Source organism: Nycticebus coucang, chromosome 4 (genome assembly GCF_027406575.1).
Source record: "Nycticebus coucang isolate mNycCou1 chromosome 4, mNycCou1.pri, whole genome shotgun sequence".
In the NCBI taxonomy this organism is placed as follows: domain Eukaryota; kingdom Metazoa; phylum Chordata; class Mammalia; order Primates; family Lorisidae; genus Nycticebus; species Nycticebus coucang.
The window spans coordinates 45,389,517-45,409,658 of NC_069783.1; the positions used below are offsets into that span (position 1 = coordinate 45,389,517).

Here is a 20,142-nt window from a genome sequence, read left to right on the forward strand (position 1 = left end):
TGTCCCACATAGCCGGTGTGGCTGCTCCTCCCTGCAAAGGTCCTGCTGCTGTGGGCAGAGGTGTAAGCTTCAGGACCCTCACAGGCTCTCTCTGAGGCCTTCCACTCAACCATGTGTTTGCATAAATATGTTATAAAATTTGCATAAAAAGAGGAACCCCACCCCCAAATAATAATTTTCAGACTGCTCAGTCCCTGATTCCCCACTTGTGTTCAGAATAAGAGACTAAACTACTGGGTGCCATTCTGGGCCGTGGCCTTTGGGAGAGAGAAGCAGGACCCAGTCTGTAAGGTCTCTGGAATCTAGGTGGGGGCACAAAAAACTCACACATGAAAGAAGTAGGGGCTCATGTAAGAATTTCTCTGAGAGCCGCAATATGGGCTACGGACTGGGGGTGAGGGAGTTAGAAGTTGTCAGCATGTGCTTGAGTATCAGGGAAGCTTTCCTGGAGGAGTTGGGGAGTTCTTAGCAGGGTCTTAGGCAACTTACAGCTCATGGTTCAGTGGGGGTGTTCATCCCATGGTAGTTGGTGGGGGACAGGTTGGAAGCTTTGAGGCAGGAGCCTGCTAATGTGGTCCTTATCCTTTTAGCCACAGTACATGTGTGAGGCCATGCTGATCCTGGGCAAACTGCACTACGTGGAGGGCTCATACCGAGATGCCAACAGCATGTATGCACGGGCCGGCATTGATGACATGTCCCTGGAGAACAAACCGCTGTATCAGATGCGGCTGCTGGCGGAGGCTTTTGTCATCAAAGGTAGTTGTGGACACTGGTCTGGGCTACCACCACCATGCACAGCTTGTTACATTCTGGCCCCAGGTGTCTTGAATAGACCTTGGCTGTTGGCCAGTGGAGGCTGTGTTGGGGGTGGGCCTGTGGGGCCAAAGTCCACCCCTAGTAGCACCTAGGCCCTGGTGTCCAGCCAGGCTGACTGCAACTTGGTGCCCAGGCAGAATGTCAGAAGCTCAAGTTCTCGCCCTGGCTCTGTCAATAACTGGTTACCCAATGTGTGCCCTTGGGCAAGTCACTTCTTCACCTTTCTTGGCCTTAGTTTTCTTGTCTATGAGTCAGGGTTGTAATACCTGCTGCCCTTGTCACGACCAAGAGGAATCAGCTGAGTTGTATGACCAAGTTGAGAAAGGCTGGAAAAAATGTGTCCTCCAATTGTCAGGCTGGCTTTAGTGACTGACATTGGCCACACACCAAGTACTCGATGCTGTAGAGAGATCTGGCACTCCTCAGGTATTTGTTGGGCATGTGCTATGAGCCGCTCAGAGAGCGGCAGGTGCTGAGATCCAGAGAGACAGTTCAGTACCAGTTCCTGCCCCTGAGGAGCTCACAGCCTTCCCAGAACAAGGGGTGCTTTGGGGGGACTCCGGGATGCAGGGTCAGTAATGCAGGAACATAGTCCTCCTAAGGAAGGACTATGGACAGCCCAGCTGGAGAGATTATATCATTTATTTGACCCAGAATGTGTTAAGTGTGAGTAGAAGTCCTACCCCAATCTTGTGTTGCAGGCTCCTTCTTCCTTGGATCTATAAGCCCTGGGATCACAGAGCCTGAGGAGTGGCCCTTGGTGGCAGTGAGGTCTTAGGTGCCCCTCTCCTCGGGCTGTTCTAGCACAAAGAAACCCCCAGAGAAAAGTCTAGAAAAGCTGCAAGTGGCCCTATTGGGATTTCATACCCGGCATTAGAATATATGTCATTTTCTTTTATATTATAGATAGGGACAGTCTCTCCATCTTATTTATGGGGAAACTGAGGCCCAGAAAAGATACATCCTTTGCCCAAAGTTACGCAGATTCATGGTGGAGCCAGGACTAGAACTTCCATCCTCTGAACCTGGCCTTGGATATGACCCCCTCCATACACTCACACACATATTCCTCTTTCTCCTCTGGGTCCCAGTAGGAGTGACTGTGACATCTGTAGAGGGCACACCCTCCTTGACTCTGGCTAGTGGGGGTTCCTAAGGGTGTTTGTCCACCCATGGCTCCTTTAGTCCCTTTCCCCATGAGTCGACACCACCCCAGGGAACCTGGTGAGATTGTCACTCTGAGCAGACCCAGCACCAGCCTGTCAGAGGACAGGTGCCCATCTGGGATGGTCATTCCCCTCTCTGCAACTCTGGCACAGGCCAGTCTTGGGGGTGACCTTCATTTGGGTCTTTTGAGTCTCCTGGAAGCCACTTCTACCATGGGCACTCTGAACCGAACGCCCTTCCTCGGGTTTCCTTTTCAGTACTTTCTCCTGTAAACCTGGCTCAGTGTATATTGCTCCCTGTCTCCTGCTCTCTACTCTTTCCAGCATGCCTCCAGCTTCTTGGGGGAACACAGTCCCGGTGGTCAGAGGTCCTTCAGGGGAGGTAAGGAGCCGGGTGCTGCCGGCATGAGCTACTCGGTCATGGGCTGTGCTAGCTCCCGTCCCCCAGTGACTGCACGTGACTTTCCTTTGCCTGCGTCCTCTCTGCTGTCCTTCCTGTCCTGTTGCAGTGACTACACCTGCTGCTTGGCATGCTGAGGTTCACTTGACCATGTGTGCTTGGGGCCATGCATGTGGCCACCATGGTGTGCGTGATGTTGTTTTTCCTGGGTTAGGGGGGGATCTGGTGGGTCTTGCTATGCAGCCCAGAGGCTACATCCAAGGGGAGTGAGGACTGGTCACTGGTCCTGACTGTGTGTGTAAGCATGAGCATGGTGGTAGCAGGGCCTTAGAGGTCCCAGAATGATAATGTTTTTGGAGCCCTCTCTGTGGCAAGTGTGCCCTCGCCGAATCCCCACAGCCACTCCCATGCGGTGTTCTATCTCTTCCATGCCACAGGTGAGAAGTGAAGGCTGAGAGAGGCGAGGGGGTTCGTGCCAGTCTCACAGAAAGTGGCAGAGCAGTATTTGAACCCGAGCAACCGAGTTTGTAAATACCCTGTGATGTTGCTGCAGTTGTACCGAGTTCCAGGTTGGAAGTAGTCATAAGTGATCTAGGTTATAGGTGGGGAAATCGAGGCTGACAAAAGTGAAGCAGCTTACCTAGGATACTGGTTAGCTTGCGTTTGAACTGGGATCCTCTGTCTCCAAGCAGTCTCTGGCCTTGGGCTCTATCTGACTCTGTAGGACTCCAACTGACCCACTCTGAGTGCTACTGGCCCGGCTGCTCACCACAGCTTTATTTACCACTTTGCATTGCATTCTGCTCTGTGGTTCCATTTGTTACCATTTGGTAGAGCAGGGAGTTTGGGTCTCAGGTGCACCTGCTGGGGGGAGGAGGATAGGGCCTGAGTGTTAGGGGGGAGCCTGAGGTTCCCAAGCCAGGAGGCTCCAATGGGACCTGAGTGTGGGTGCCTCCCACATGGACCTGCTGCTCTTGGGCCAGGGCCAGGCTCTGTGTCTCCTCACCCTCAACCTCCCAAGACATAGAAACACATTCCTTTTACCCTCTTTCTTCTTGAGAGCAGAGGGGCTTGGCCTTGGGACCCTCTGAGGCATTGTTCACAAGGCCTTGGTCTTCCACTGAAGTGGGAGGTATCATGCAACTGTGTGTCTGATCCTCAGGGAGACTTTGGACACCAGCCTGAGAACTGAGGGCAGGGGCAGCTTCACCTCACCCAGTGTGTACGTGTATACAGGGATGGGGGTACATGACCTTCCACCTTCTCTAAGGCGAAAAGAGTTGTTGCGCATGTCAAGTTTGTTTAGAACTAATAGAAAACCACATTGTCTCCTCTAAGTTAGAAAAATAAGATACCTTCATGAGATGACCTCTCATTTCCAGGTCCTGGTGGTCTGTGCCCAGCTACTGGCACTCACCGTCCCCTAGCATTTTAGTCACACCCATGCTCAGGCTGACCCAGTCTTGCCAGGAGTAGAAGACTGGATTGTAGAGCCTCTCGGTGGCACCTACGAGGCAGTCTGGGCCCTGACGGAGACACTGGCTTTGGAGAACAAGCACCTCTTCCTGGGTCCTGCATCTAGCTCCTCCTGGCTGCAGAGAAGCAGTCAAGTTGACTTGTCTGTCACTCAGCAGCACCTTGTCCTGTGGCCACCTGCTCTTCGGTGCCCTGTGGGCCCTGGACAGAGCTGAGAGTCCCTCCCTTGCCTATCAGAATCCTCCAGTCAGTCCTTTATTCCCCCAAGTATCAATTTCTTGAGCTTCTCTGGTGCACTTGACATTTGGTGGCATTCCCAGAAACATGAGGTGCAGGGTCTTTTCTCTGGAAGCATTTGATGTGCTTGCGTATGAGGGGTGAAGGGTCAGGACGATCACATGTGCACCACCCAGGAGTTTATTAGAAATGCAGATTCTCAGGCCCCTCCCCAAACCTACTGAATCAGACTCTATACCTTAACACCGTTCCCAGGTATATGTATTACAGTTGGCAAAGCACTTCCTTAGAACACTTGTTTATTAAATGTTTACTGAAGGGTTAACCTTCATCTCTATTCTGTAAAATGAGAGGTGTTGGTTATGCCCATTTTTTGGTTAAGAAACTGAGGCTTACCCAAGGTCATATAGCCTGTAAGTAGCATTAGTAGCCAGATGGTTGTCTCCAAAACTTGCATCCTGACCAAAACAGAGCCCGCCAGAGGGTGATGGGGAGCATATTACAGTTACCTCCTAGACAGGTTCACACAGATAAGGACTTACTCCTCTCCAAGCCTTCTTTAGCCCTGGGTTGAGTAGGAACTACAGTCTCAGTGAAGCCCTGTGCCACTTTCCCTGGCATCTGCTTTTCCAGGGCTGGTGACTTGGGGGCGAGTTCTTTAGAAAATCAGCTTTTGGGTGGTGCCTGTGGCTCAAAGGGGTAGGGCACCGGCCCCATATGCCGGAGGTGGCAGGTTCAAACCCAGCCCTGGCCAAAAAAAAAGTAAAGTTTAAAAAAAAAAAAGAAAATCAGCTTTTATATTTCAACCTAGCATCAGTCATCTTGGTCCAGAGTAGAAGCCTGCTCCTTTCTGACTCCATTCCCCAGGGCCTTCTGTGGCCCCTGTGTGACTGCCCCCAACCAAGCATGTTCCCAGCCTATTTCAAGTGCAGATGACAGATATATGAAGTCTGACAATTAAGTTCATGAACTCATCCTAGAAAATGTGCTATATACCTCATTGCTGAATATGACTACTGTCACCTTCGAATTATCCCCCTTGAGAAACTACGCACTGATGCCAGTGCCTAGTCTACCCTTAAGCAATTTTAGAACTTTTTTTCTGGAATGGCCATCACAGCTATCACCATATTACCCTTGATGTCCTGAATGTCATCAAAATGTCTTCTTTCAGTATTTCCTATATTTTCAAGTAAAGAAAAAGTCATTGGAGGCCAGATCAGGGGAACAGAGAGGGTGTTCCAATACGTTATTTGTTTACTGGCTAAAAACTTCCTCGCAGACAGCACCATGTGGGCTAGTGTGTTTTGATGTAAGGGCCATGAGTTGTTGGTGAAAAGTTAGGTCATTGTCATATAACTTTTTCATGCAGACTTTTCAGCACTTCTAAATAGTAAACTTAGCCATTTGTCCAGTTTGTACAAATTCCTGATGAATAATCCCTCCGACATCAAAAAAGGTTAGCAACATTGTTTTGACTCTTGATTTGAACTGGAGAAAAATTTTTGGTCATGGAGAATTGGCTGACTTCCACTGTGCTCTTTGATGCTTTCTTTTAGAGTCATACTGGTACACCCAGGTTTCATCATTGGTGATTACATGGCCCAAAACATTGTCTTGCCCCTCCAAAAGGTCTTGGCAAACTTCAGCTCTTCATTCACTTTTGTTCATCAGCAAGCTCCTTTGGGACCGACCATTTTTGCACACGCTTTTCTCATGTCAGGATTTTCAGTTAAAATTCTCCTGTTTTTCTATCATTGTTTACTTAATCTGCTGGGCTTCTGACAGTCAGCTGACAATTTTGATGCACTATTTGACAAATGTTTGCAATGTTTTCATCAGTTCTTCTAATTACTGGCCACCATGACCTCTCTTCATTAGTAACACTTTTTCTCCCTTAGAAAAACATTTAATCCAATTGTACACTGCCATTTTCTTTATAGCGTTATCCTCATAAACTTGGACTAACATAACCCTATGTCACTTCCACTCTTGCCACATTTAACAAGAAAAATAATGTTTGTTCATTGTTCTAATTCAAGCTCTGACATTCTTGTGACAGTACACAAAAACACGCAACAAAATTAATGAACACCATTTAGCAAGACACCGCCACACGTCAACACAAACACAGCTGTGAGACACTGATATACCAAGGTTATGAAATCTTACTGAGTTGTCTGTATAGTGCTGCCAGTATAAATGCCTGGTAGCAAGTTCATGAACTTAATTGTCAGAACTTATATATTCTGGATAGGGCATTCCTTCTACCACCCTGGTTTATTTAAGGGAGGCACATCTTCCATTTACTGTATATTAAAAACACTCCAGACTTCTCCAGATTTGAGGCCCTTCTGGGAAGGCCCATCTGCTGGGTCCACTCTCGTGAAGCCTTTGGCAGAGCCCTGCACATTCAGTCCATGTGCTCATGGCTTTCAGCCCTGTCTTCCTCTGAATTTCAGGTCACTGAGGCTGGCAGTCATTTCTTTTGCCCCTGAACCAGTCCTGTCCTCCTCTTCTCCCTCTCTGGGGCACTGCATGTCAGCCAAACAAGGTCCGCTCCTGGTGCCTGGCATGATCCATGAAGTTCTTTCCTTCCCATTCTATTGGGTCATTGTCTTGCCTGTCACACCTTTTTCCTTTACATGTAGATGAGTCCTCACATTCCCTTGGGACAGTTCAGGTACCACAAGCTTCCCTTGGCTATTCAACCTGCAGCATTCTCTCCTTCCAAGCTCTCTTGGACCACAGCCTGACATCTGCACATCATTCTTTCTAGTTGGAGGTCAGCATGTCCCTCTCACCAGCAATCTGGCCTCTTCTAGTTGTATCCCCCAAGGTTCGTGGTGTACCTCCTACAGGAGAAAGTAAAATTTGCTAGCAGGTGACTCAGCAAGTGCCGACTAGGGGTGCCAGGATGAGTAGTTAGGGTTCCTTCACTTAAGGGAGTGGCAGTTAACAGTCTGTTTCCAGTGTCATGTGGCTGTGGGAGAAACAGCCAGAGATGGAGGGTCTGGCTCACTACGCTGGCCTGCCAGGGCAAGCTAGCAACTCCTCCTGGCTGTAGAGTCTTGGCTATGTGGTTGCCCTCAATTCTGTCCCATAGGAAGCTTTGCCTTGACTCTCACCTTTTGGCCACCTGAGAGAGGGCATTTGTGCAGAGTCCCCTCTGGATTGCCACCCTGGGCACCCCAACTCTCGATGGGAGTGTAACACTTGATTACCTTATTTGGTTGAGTGGTCCAAGGTGTTGTCTGGCATCTGTCTGGCTCTACAGCTCCCTAAAACTCCATAGTAATAACGTTTTGGGCGATTGGCATTGAATCATCTGTATGGGTGAGAACCCAGAGCCAGAGATTGTGTTAACTCCAAGTCCTTGGATCTAGATCCAGGCCTCAGTGCTGCTCTCAGTCCACTCTCCTCCCCTCCCCCCAGCCCTCAGTTTAATGTGTAAGCAGTGAGCTTACATGTTCCCTAGCCCTCTAGCAGGGGGGTGGGAACCACAGCAGGGGGCTTGGTGAGGTCTTGGCACCAGCAAGCCTTTCCCAGGCCTCAGCCTTATCTCCTAATAGATTCCTGTCTCCCTGCCCCCTCTGGCACTGGCTGCAGCTGGGGCAGAGAATTTCCAACTCCAATGATCTGACTTGACTCTTGGCTTTCTTGGATTATGTGCACATGCAAAAAAGGGCCTTCAGAGAGGCTGCTGGATGGTTTACTTGTAAGGTTTACTTTTTGTAGGTCTTTTTGTGGCCCCCAAAAGTATCCAACATAGCTAATTCCTGAGATGTTCGATCCACATTCCCTAAAGCTCCAGCCTCTGTGGCCCAGGGTCTCATCTCAAGGTGATAAGGGTGTATTTCAGCCGGCTGTGCTGCTGCTGTGTATCTGGAATTATCATGTGGGTATAATCTCTTAGCTTCCTCCTTACTGCCTTACTTACTGCCCCTACCTGACCTCAGCCCAGCCAATCCTGTATTTCAGGGATTGTTCCTTCTGACACCAGGTTTCTGGGGATCATTTTGTATATAAACAGAGTTATCGTAATGACAAAATGCAACTCTAATTAGCTAGAAAATTAACAAAAGAGGGGAGGGTCTGGATATTTGGGGGCTTATGTAACTAGTTGTTTGGGTAGAATGGTGTCAGGCATAGCTGGATCCAGAGGTTCAAAGAGGTCTTTCTCAGCAGCTCCAGGTTACCTGGCCCTTGCAGCACAGCACTCACACACACCCTCAGAAGCAGAGGGCCAGGGGAAGGCTCTCACGCCCATTCTGGAGCCAGTGTGGTGACCAGTACCTTGGATATTGCATTGGTTCCAGGAGTGGGATTTCCTCCACCTGACTCTTACGGACTAAGTTGAGGAAATGGTTTCTCAAAGGAAAATCAGAGTGCTGTTACTCAAGAGGGTGAAAGGGATGGAGACAGAACCTCAGAGCACAGGCAAAAATAAGTGATTCATCTCAGATGACATTGTGGTGGCAGGGTTAGGATTTGAACTTGTCTCTGACTCTGGGTTTCCAGCTGGTCCCTGATGCCCAAGGCATCTGTGTTTGGTTGAACCATTCTATTGCAGAGACGGAGGTGAGTGAGGTCAGCCAGTTGTGGGAGATTCATAGGTGAGCTGGGCGGTGAGCCCAAACTTAAGTATAAATCATCTGCTGCTGAGTGGAAAAGGTACCTTCCTGGTAAAGGAGGCTGCAGCACAGGGGAAATGGCTTGTTTGGAGGTGGGGTGTAATCACCTCCTTGGAGCTTAGAGGGGGTGAATATGGGAGGGACTGGGGAATGAGGGTGAGGGCCAGATGAGCCCCCTGAGAGGGCACTGAGTAGAGAGCCTGGTAATAAGGCTCAGGATGTCCCTTTCTGCTGGTGTTTAGAACTTTGGCCCCTGGTTGCCACACCATGGGGTGCTGCACAACCTGTCCAACCTGTGCTGGACCCCCTCATATTGGGCTTACCCGTTGGTCAACACACTACCTAGGTCAGTTTTCTCTAGGGGTCCATTGCTGAGTGATCTGGGCCCTAGACCAAGAATGAAGGCTTTGTGGATTCAGGGTGACCTGTTATCCCCTTTTTCTGTTGGTTTAAGCCCCTGGCTTTGGTTGGCATCCAGGATGCTTCAGCGCCTGCACTGTCAATATCTCAAGCCTTGGCTGGTTCAGCCCTGGAAGTCCTAGTGCTGTTCCCATCTCAGAGGGCTGTCTGGGCACATAGCTTCCTTCTCCCTCCTCGGTCTTCGTTCCTTCTGTTTCTCTGGTGCTGACTTAGTGTGCTAATGACATGGAGCACGACCCCACTTCTCCAGCCTTCAGGCCTGCAGACCTTATTTATTGCTCCCTAATTTGAGGCTTATTGTGGCTTCATGGATGGACTATGGGCGCCTCAAGAACCAGTCCTGCCCCATGTCTCAGCCTATCTGGCCACTTTTTTTTTTTTTTTTTTGAGATAGAGTCTCACTTTGTCACTCTGGGTAGAATGCCATGGTGTCACAGCTCATAGCAACCTCAAACTCTTGGGCTTAAGAGATGCTCTTGCCTCAGCCTCCCAAGTAGCTGGGACTACAGGCACCCACCACAATGCTTGACTGTTTTTAGAAATGAAGTCTGGCTGAGGCGGGTCTCAAACTCATGAGCTCAGGCAATCCACCCAACTCGGCTTCCCAGAGTGCTAGGATTATAGGCATAAGCCACCATGCCTGTCCCTTGGCCACTTTTTTTTTTTTAATTTCAGGTGAATATGAAGGTACAAATGTTTAGGTTTGCATTTGTTAGGTAAGGTCCCTGTTGTAGTTGTATTCTGCTCCCAGGAAGTGTGTCACATACCCTTATATTGTGCCCATTAGGAGGGAGCACACCAATCTCCTTCCCCCCTCAACTTGAATTAAATTGAGTTTTTCTCTCGTGTGGGCATGTATTAGTTCGTCAGCTGACTTCATATTAGTATTGAGTATGTTGGATACTTGCTTTCCATTCTTGTGATAGTTTACTAAAACAAATGTTCTCCAGCTCTGTCCAGGTTAATACAAAAGTTGTAAAGTCTCCATCTTTTTATGGCTAAATAGTATTCCATGGTATACGTATACCACAATTTGCTAATCCATTCCTAGGTTTATGGGCGCTTGGGTTATTTCCACATCCTGGTGATTATAAATTGAACTGCAGGCTCAGTGCCTGTGCTCAGTGGTTAGGGAACTGGCCACATACACCGGGGCTGGCAGGATCGAACCCGGCCCGGGCCTGCCAAAAACAATGACAATTACAAAAAAAAAAAAAAATAGCTGGGTGTTGTGGCAGGCACCTGTAGTCCCAGCTACTTGGGAGGCTGAGGCAAGAGAATTGCTTAAGCCTAAGAGTTTGAGGTTGCTGTGAGCTGTGACACCATGGCACTCCACCGAGGGCAATATAATGAGACTCTGTCTCAAAAAAAAAAAAAAAAATTGGGCTGCGATAAACAATCTAGTGCATATGCCCTTATGATAAAATGATTTATTTCTTCTGGGTAGATGCCTAGTAATGGGATTGTGGGATCAAATGGAATAAGTCTATTTTGAGTTCTTTGAGGATACTCCATACTTTTTTCTAAAGAGGCTATATTAGTTTGCAGTCCCACCAGTAGTGTAAAAGTTTTCCCCTCTGTTCACATCGGTGCCTAGCTGACCTCTTTCTCTTCTTCCCTGCACCCAGTGCCAGGGAGGGCCTGGCACCACAGCCCAGTTCACATGAAGTCCTGCAGGGCGATGCCAGACCCAGCAGCTCTGCAAAGTCAGAGGAAGATACATGAAAGTGCTGTGAGGACTATGATCCACAGATTCTCTTCTTCGTACCCTGGAGGGGTTTTCCCTCGCTACTCGTTTGGTCAGTGCAACCCCAAGCTATTCTTTCACCTGGGATTTTGTGTCTTATTAAAACCTTTAAGAAAAAGAAAAAACACCAGGCTGCTCCCAGGGCAGGATGTGGTGGCATATTTGGTTTTTGTGTTTTTAGCCCTGGTATGGCAGGAATTCAGTGTTGATTTTGTCCTCCTCAAAGGGGTGTAGGCCGTGTGCCTTATGGAGAGGGGACCTTATTCTTGGGGTGCTCTGTCCCAGCCCCAGGTGAGACCCGGCTTCCAGGTGGAGAGGGGGGAGCAGATGGCTGTTGTGGGAACTTGGAAGGAGGCTGGCTGGTTGATTGTGTGGTCACCTCGCCTTCCTTTCGTGCCTTCCTGGGCTGAGAGATACGAAGTGGGACATGATGCGTCTTCTGTGGTCTGAGATGGTGGGGGCGAGATGGTGAGGAGAGTCACGAGGGTGGGGCCTGGCGCTGCACAGGCAGAAGCGATGGCCTCCTCGCATCTTCCCCTGGCAGCCCTTCCCTCCATCAGTCGGATATGTAGTGAGCACAGGGCTGTGGGGATCCCTTTGAGGAGCCCGTCCCTTGACAGGGTACATGGCTATCACTTAGTCACCAAGGACACAGGTGAAAGATGAGTGAAGAGCACTGGGGGCTGCCCAAGCTTGAGATTTGGGTCTCCAGTGGGGGAGAAGTCACTGGGGAGTCTGGGCCAAGAGAACAGAGGGTATCAAAGCCTGAGATCTGGAATTAATCTGTTTTTCCTGATGTAGATTTCTCACTCGTAACCCTGGAGGAGGGTTAAGTCTCTACCTAAGAGGTCTTTGTGAGCATCACTTGGAAATGATTTCTAAGAGCATACATTCCACTCTGTGTATTTCATCTGATTTAATGTCATGGCCACACCACAAGCTAGGTATTGTTAGTAATCCCATTTTGTGTTTGGGGAGAAACTTACAACTTCATAAACATTTTGATATATCTCCTTTCAGTCTTTTTTCCCTATAGATTTTTTAAAAAATAAGTTCATACAGTCATGTTTTATAATCTGCTTTTTTTAAAAAGTTGATATTTTAGAAATCGTTGTCCTTTATATATCTACATCACAGAATTTCATTGTCGGGAATCTATCATAATGTTTTGAACTTGTCCCCTGTCATAGTTTCTATATGCTAGATCTCTGGTTTTCTGCCATTATAAACAATGCCACTGTGGGATAGTGGATATCCTTGAAGCTAAACTTTTACATATATCAATATTTTTAAAAGATAAATTCCTAGAAAGTAGACTTGCTGGGTTAAATATGCATTTTTTTGAGACTCGATATAGGAACCAAACTGCCTGCTTTTTTTTTTTCATTTAAAAAATTGAACTAAAATATACAAACATACCATAAAATTTACCATCTTAATTTTTAAGCGTACATTTTAGTACTCTTAGGACATAATTGTGCAACCAATGTCTTGAGAACTCTTTAACATTCACATAATTGTGCAACCAGTCTTCAGAACGGTTTTTATCTTTTGGAACCGAAACTCTATCCCACTTAGACAGCAGCACTCCTTTCTGTAAATTTGACGACTCTAAGCACTTCCTAGAAGGAAAATCAGGCAGTGTTTGCCTTTTGGTGTCTGGCTTATTTACCTTAGCACAGTGTCCTCGGGGTTCATCCACAAGGCAGAGTGTGTCATAATTTCTTCCTTTTTAGGGCTGAGTAGTACTGCGCTGTGCTCATGTATATACCACATTTTGTTTGGCCATTGGGGATGGACAATTGGATTGTTTCCACCTTTGGGCTGTTGTGATCATGTTGCTGTGAATAGGGGTATACAGGTGTGTCTTTGAGACCCTGCTTTCATTTGTTTTGGGTTATATACCCAGCAGTGGAATTGCTGGGTCATATGGTAATTCTGTTTTTTAACGTTTTTTGAGAAGATGCCATGTTGTTTTCCACAGAGGCTGCACCATTTTACATTCCCACAGTTGACTACTTTGAGGAATCTGTGAGGGCTCCTCCCTTCCTGGCCTTGAGGCTCCCTCCCTGAGGGCTGAATGAATTGCATTTTTCCCTCTCCCCCCCACAGAGTATGCAGCTGTGGGCTTATCTCTCAATGGGTACTGCGGGTGCCCTGTGCCCTTTGCATATGGGGGGGTCCACCCATGTGGAAAGAATCGTTCAGTTGCAGAGGAAGCTTTCTGTTCTCCGCCTCTGCAGCCAGGGTCCAAGGCTCCAAGGGTGGGGATTCTTGGAAGGGCGGCTACCTGGGATGTGCTGAATCATCTCAGACTAAAGGAGCCTGGTGTTAGGATCATCTTGGCTTCCAATCCAGAGTTCGGAATTAATGAAAAAACAAGCCTTCCTCTTGAAAGGGGCCTTTCCCAGAGCCAGATGTTGGCACAGAAAGGTCTCTCTTCTAGTGGGAATCAGGAGGCAGTGCCCAGCACTTCCTGGTAGGCCTGGCTTCCTGACCAACCACAGGGATTTTTTATGGTCCTTGGGTCCCTTGAAGGCTGGACTTGGGAGCAGCCCTATCTCTGTCCTGGATCTGGTGTTTTGGTTTGGCTGCTGGCACAGAAGTGCTCACAGGGCAGAGGGTGAAGAACCCAAAGGTCAGAGCCCATGGTAGGTTTCTAATTATATGTTTGTGGACAGGAAATGGACCTTCATATCAACCAGAAAACAAATAGAAGGTAAATATGCCCCTTTTTAGGGGCAGAACCAGGTGACTGGACTATGACTTTGCTCAAGAAAAGCCATTACCAGCTCCAAGAACTTTTTTGGTTTTGTGTATACTGGTAATTATTTTATAGAGGACCACCTCTACCTGATCTTTCATTTCTCTGAATCATAAAACCTCTTCCTTCAAAAAGGAATGATCTCCATTACTCTTAGATAAACTTTCATGCAGTGGATGCACAAATCTTAACTGCATAATGCGATGAGTTAGATTAGCATAAATGCCCGCGTAGCCAGCACCGTAATACAGATACAGAACATTTCCATCACCATAGACAGTTTCCTTGGATCCTCTTCCAATTGATCACCACCTCCACCCCAGGTGACATTTGTTGTCTCCTGTCAATGTAGATTAATCTGCTTTTCTTTTGAATGTCATATAAATAACATTTATGTGACACAATGTAATTTTTGAGAAATATGCCCATATTGTATATAAAAGTTCTTTTTTAAAAACTAATTTCTGAGAAGTATTCCACTGTATAAATATAACTACAATTTGTTTATGAACCATTTTCTTTTTTAAACAGAGAGGGAGAAACCCTCCAGGCTCTACACTTAGCTTGTGGATAGCCTGCCTGTCTGTGCCCGCATCCTCATACGTCCTAAACACAGGCCCTGCGCTCTCGTGGGGTGCTGAGGTCAGTCAGAATTGGGCAGTGAGGATGTTGACAATGCAGGAAAAAGCACACACATAGGAGATATAGCCCAAATGTCCTGCTGGTTCAGGCGTAGGGAGACTTGACTCCCCCTGGGAGGGCTTCATAGAGTAGGTGGCTTGCTTTGAGCTTTCAAGGAGGAAGAGATTTGGAATTCTCAGAGAAGCAGAGTGGGGAGGGCCTGCTTCAAATGAAGCCCAGGGAAGGTGGAGGCCACACAGACCATCATTCCTGAATTCAGTGCTTTGCAGTGGCCAGGGCCAGCCCAGCAGGGGCTTGGGACTGGCAGCTTGGACCTCCCAGTAGCTGGCCTTGCTCCTCCCGGTGCTGGACCCAGAGGTGGGGCAGGAGGGAACCCAGCCACAGCACATCTCTCTGGGGACCACAGGGCAATCGTGTTAAAACAGGTCCTCTGTGTCTTCCGGAGTTGGTGGCATCCTGCCATCGGCAGCTGGTCTCGTGGGCCAGGCCTGAGCAGTTTGTCCACCTTCCTGCACATCTGAGGAGGAGGGCAGGCCCCAGCTCTGTGTGAGCAGTGAGACCTGTCTCCTCGATTCTTTCTCTTTCCTCCACTGCCTTTAGTTCTCTGGATTGAGGAGTTTTCCCCTCTTGGTTGTGAGTCATTTGGCAAGAGGCATGTTGACACTTAGTGACCCAGGTAACTGAGACTTGGTATTGAGCAAGAGCCTCCACGCTCTGTGCCTGCCTTCCCCTAGGCTGAGGCACCCTTACCCTTAGCCACACCCCAGGACTTAGTCACAGGCCAGCCTGGCGGAGGGCAAGGTTACTGAATCAGTATGCATTGGAATTTAGCTAAGAAAAATAGTAATAATTCCTTCCTTTATATTTGCAGAGCACTTCATACTTTGTCAGACGTGATCAGGCTTGTCATTCTTTTTCCAGCCAGCTAGTGCTTGTCAGTACCTACTGTGTGCCAGGTGGTAAAAAGGTGAACGCAACTAGGTTGATGACTGGAGGGAGCCTATGGTCTGGTTGGGGAAATGGGTGAAGAAATAATTATAAGAAATGAGACAGGAGTACGTGTAGACTGCAGCTCAAAGGAGTTTGTGGTTAGTTGTACCAGAGAATGTCAGGAAGGGCTTTGCAGAGGACGCAGCATCATTGGGTGAGAAGGTGAGCAGTGAGTTTGGGTAGATTTGGTGGGGAGGGTACAGTCCAGGGAAGAGGAGCAACTTGAGCAAGTCAGGAAGGCAGCCCCCAGCCCAGTAGTGGGGAGCTGGAGGTTGGTGTGGATGTGGCAGGTGGGGTGGGAGTTGAGGCTGGAAGGGTAACAGGTGGGCCTTGACAGCCTGGTATAGACACCCCTGAGGATTAGAGGGGAATGAGGCTGGAGGCTGGCAGGCCAGTTAGGAGGCTGATGTGGTCATCCTCTCAAGAGGTGAATCCTGGATGTATGGGGGTATTCATTGGCTCATACTCTGGAAAATTTCAGGGAGTAGAGCTTCAGGCAAGGCTGAATCTAGGTGCTCAAACAATGGTTTTAGGAATCTTTATCACCAGGTCTCATCTTTACCGTGTGTGTGAACTTCATTTTTTTCTATGACTAAGAGTTATTCAGTGTTTTTCCTGCCTTTAAAGAACACTACCACAAATACAGTTATTCTTCTTTATAGCATTCATTTCTATGAATGAATAGACAATGCTTTCCCTTCTTTACCATCTTAGCCATTTTTAAGTGTATAGTTTAACAGCATTGTCTATAGTCACATTTCTTACAGATTTTTTTTTATTGCCTTGGAGCTATGCTTTCAATTTATTAATTTTTAGAAATTTTTGACTGTGGGTAAAAACACCACATAACATAAAATTTACCATCTTAAACACTTTTAAGTGTATAGTTTAATAGCATTGTCTATAGTCACATTGTGTAGACTTCATTTTAAGGCAGTCTTTCCTGACATTTCCAGGCAGACCCATGGGACCAGCTTATCAACTCTGGTGGAAAGAGTATCGATTCTGAAACTGGTTCTTTTTTTTTTTTTTTTTGAGACAGAGCCTCAAGCTGTTGCCCTGGGTAGAGTGCTGTGGTGTCACAGCTCACAGCAACCTCGAATTCTTGGGCTTAAGTGATTTTCTTGCCTCAGCTCACAGCAACCTCGAATTCTTGGGCTTAAGTGATTTTCTTGCCTCAGCCTCCTAAGTGGCTGGGACTGCAGGCACCTGCCACAACGCCCAGCTATTTTTTGGTTGTAGTTGTCATTGTCGTTTGGCGGGCCCAGGCTGGATTGGAACCCGCCAGCTCTGGTGTATGTGGCTGGTGCCCTAGCCACTTGAGCTACAGGTGCCAAGCCTGAAACTGGTTCTTATTGGCTAATATTGGGCTGTGTACTCACCCTGGGCCTGTCACTGTGGCCTTTGTGATCGGCTGTGACTGTGGGAGGGTTGGTCAGAGGAAAAGTGAGGTGCCGATACTGAAAGATGGGAAGTGAGTATTGGGGAAGGTAGAAACAACAGGTGTCCGTTGCAGGCAGAGGAGACCTGAGCACAGGCAACTTAGGCAAGGTAAAAACTGTTTGCTTCCCTGGGAAGGTTACTTATACAGTGCCATGTAACTTGAGCACCTGCTGTGCTAGACATTGTGGCCATCCAAAGAGGCTCACATTTGCCCACATAGATCTTCCACTAGGGGGAGAAAAGGGCTGGCCAGGCATGACCACCCTGCAGCCTAGGAAGTAGTCAGCATCTGGAGGGTGGAGGTTTTTCTTCTAACATCTGATAGGAGGGTTCGGGAAGTTAGACGTCCTTCCTGCTTTCGGAGGGAGTTGGGCTGGGGGTGTTGCAGTGCGATTGCCTGGGTCCCTCTGTCAGCCGTTGCTTGCTCCCAGCCGCTGCTAATACCACCGTGGCTTTAGCTTCCTCCCTCCCCTCTGCAGACCTCACCCCCTACTGGCTGCTCCAGAGCATATGTCCCCTCAGACGGACAAGCCCACCCCAGGCCCGTGGGAAGGGCATGGAGTTGGGGGCCTGAGCAGGGCAGGTCTGAGATGCTCTTCCTCCTGCAGGCCTCTCCCTGGAACGCCTCCCCAGCTCCATCGCCTCCCGCTTCCGCCTGACTGAGAGGGAGGAGGAAGTGATCGCCTGTTTTGAGAGGGCTGCCTGGATCGCTCAGGTGTTCCTGCAGGAGTTGGAGAAGGTGAGCTGGGAGTGACAGACTGTGGTAGCAGCCACTCTGTAGAGCACCTGTATCTACAGCCCCTGCTGAGTCCCAGATCACCGTCATGCGAGTTAGAAAAAGGTGCCCCCTCCAGCCCTGAAGACGCTCTGCTTCATCTGTTAGGAAACCCATTATAGTATACTGTTTCTGTTAGGGTGAGACTCTTTACTGCCAGAAAATAGTTTTAATAAATAAATGAGTCTATGCCATCTGTGAGGCTCTAGAAAGGCCTTGGTGAACTCAGCTTGTATGAGCAAATGTGACAGCCCTATTTGTAACTGTTAACATGCTCACTCCTCACGACAACCCTCTGAAGTGGGCATGTGTTTATCCCTGTTTAAGAGATGAGGTTAAGGGCGGCGCCTGTGGCTCAGTGAGTAGGGCGCTGGCCCCATATACCGAGGGTGGCGGGTTCAAACCCAGCCCCGGCCAAACTGCAACCAAAAAATAGCCGGGCATTGTGGCGGGCACCTGTAGTCCCAGCTACTCAGGAGGCTGAGGCAAGAGAATCGCGTAAGCCCAAGAGTTGGAGGTTGCTGTGACCTGTGTGATGCCACGGCACTCTACCGAGGGCTGTAAAGTGAGACTCTGCCTCTACAAAAAAAAAAAAAAAAAAAAAGAAAAGAAAAAAAGGAGATGAGGTTAAGGGAGAGTCAGTTATTTGCTCCCCACTCTCCCCTTGGAAGGGGCAGAGTTGGTCTGGTACCTGCAGTTAGACGTCCTTCCTGCTCTGGTGCCCTACAAGCAGCTCCTTGCTGGGTTCCCTGGGGAGGTCATTTTCCAGACCTTTGGAAGGCAGCAAAGAGCTGGCCAGCAGGGCTCTGGCAGTTCTCAGGCCCCCTCCTCCCTCAGCACTCCGTGGTGGGCCTGTGTTCCTGCCTGCCTTCCTCCCCCTTCTGAGGGGCTTCTGGTTTACCGTGAGGTGGGGCAGACACCTGTATTCCATGGACATCTGCTGGCATCTGTTGAGTGCCTGTTTTGGTGTCAGGTACTACTCTAAGTGCTTTGTATTCATTCTATAATTTAACCCTTACATAGACAGGATGAAATAGGTGCTGTTATTCTCATTTACAAATAAGAATACTCAAGTTGGGAGAGGAGGTAAATAGCTTCCTGGTGTTCATACAGTTAATAAGTGGCATTGTCAGGATTTGATCCTGGGGAATGTGGCTCTGAGTACTTGTGAGGGAAGTACTGGGGTAGTACTTAGGCATTCTGTTTAACAAATGTTAAGTACATGTTAATGCGGGTTCCATAGCAGAGTAGTTCAGCTTGGCGCCCTGAAGGAGGAGGTGGTCATGAGAGACACAGAGCCTAGGAGACACTTGTGCCTCAACTACTTTGGCAAATGCTTGAATGTCACGTAGCGCCTGTTTGGTCCTGGGCCTTGCTGGAAGAGTCTGCCTCAGGTGAAGCCAATTCCCCAGAGCTGGGATTCTCAACCACACAGGACCATTAGCATTTGAGGCAGATAATTCTTTCCTGCGGGTGGCTGCCCTGGGTGATATAGGATGTTTAGCACCCTAGCCTCTCCCTACTAGATGCCAGCAGCACCCTGGCACCCAATTCGTGACAATGAAAAGTGTCTCTACATACTGCCAACTGTCCCCTGAGGGCAAAAGCACCCCCATGAGAGCCACTGCCTTAGGGTCCCTCTGCTTGATTGAACTCCAGGAGGAGAAGAGAAGGGGTTGAGGGACTGGAGCTTGGAGACTTGGCATGCCCGAATTGATCTCTACCAAGGTCACAGTCACTGCCAGACAGCAGTGTTTTAGGACCTCTTCTTATCAACATTGCATGTGTTTTGGGGGGAACTTTCATGAGGAAGGTAAAGTATCCCTCTTAGCTGGAAGCCTAGGCTTTGGTCTTTTCAAGAGATTAAGGTGTTGAACTATGACAGTGTCCAGGGCTGGAATCAATGCCTGGTGGCTGTAGGCAGACAAATGGGCCTGAATACCTGGTTATCCTGAACTAGGGAGGGCAGGCCATAGAACCCTACACGTTCTCAAAAATGCTGCGTGTCTCTCCTGAGACCCCGTTCTAGCCTCTGAGTACCAAGAACCCCTCTTAAATCTACTTCAGTTTCTGAAGGATAAGGTGGATGGCTTAATAATTATTTTCCTCAGCTCAGTCAAGGAAAGTGGCATGCTGAAGGCAAGCCTATCTGGATGGGGCTGGGTGATCCTGTTAGAGCTAAGGCTTACGTGACAGCTCAATTCAAAATGTTATCATTCCTTAGCTTTTCCTGGTACTAGGAGTCTCAGCCCTTGGGATGTTCTGACATTCCATACTTGCATGACAAAGACTGTCCAATGCCCGGCATAGGGTAGGCACTCAAATGTTTGTGGAATGATTGCCCAATAAGTAGTAGAATCTAGATCTGGCCAGACTTTGTGACCTTAGGCACTTATGAACCTCAGTTTTCTCTTCTGTATAAAGTAGGCAAAACCAGTCTTCTAGGGTCGTTATAAGGCTTAAATAAGATTTTGGCTTGTAGTGGCTGTTCCGTAAGTTCCCTTGTGTTTCCTTACCTGGGGCAGAGATAAGAGTGTGGATAGCAGTGGATCCGGGAGACACGCCTCTGCCCTGTGGGAGTGAAGCCTGGTGGGAGATGAGGTTTGCACACGTATGAACATTGCAGGGA

The 20,142-nt window shown here is 48.4% G+C and overlaps 1 protein-coding gene across 2 annotated transcripts in view; it reads left to right on the plus strand.

Moving 5' to 3' along the window:
- The window catches only part of TTC7A (tetratricopeptide repeat domain 7A), a 120,806-nt gene that overhangs the window by 14,174 nt on the left and 86,490 nt on the right, over positions 1 to 20,142 (plus strand). The window contains exons 1-3 of one of the 2 annotated variants that reach the window (XM_053590213.1): positions 684 to 759; positions 2,310 to 2,367; positions 17,347 to 17,477. In XM_053590213.1, coding sequence (XP_053446188.1) covers positions 691 to 759; positions 2,310 to 2,367; positions 17,347 to 17,477 — 258 coding nt within the window. In that variant the 5' untranslated portion in view covers positions 684 to 690. Of the gene's footprint in view, positions 1 to 590; positions 760 to 2,309; positions 2,368 to 17,346; positions 17,478 to 20,142 lie in introns of those variants that run through there. The other variant, XM_053590212.1, reaches the window with a different exon arrangement.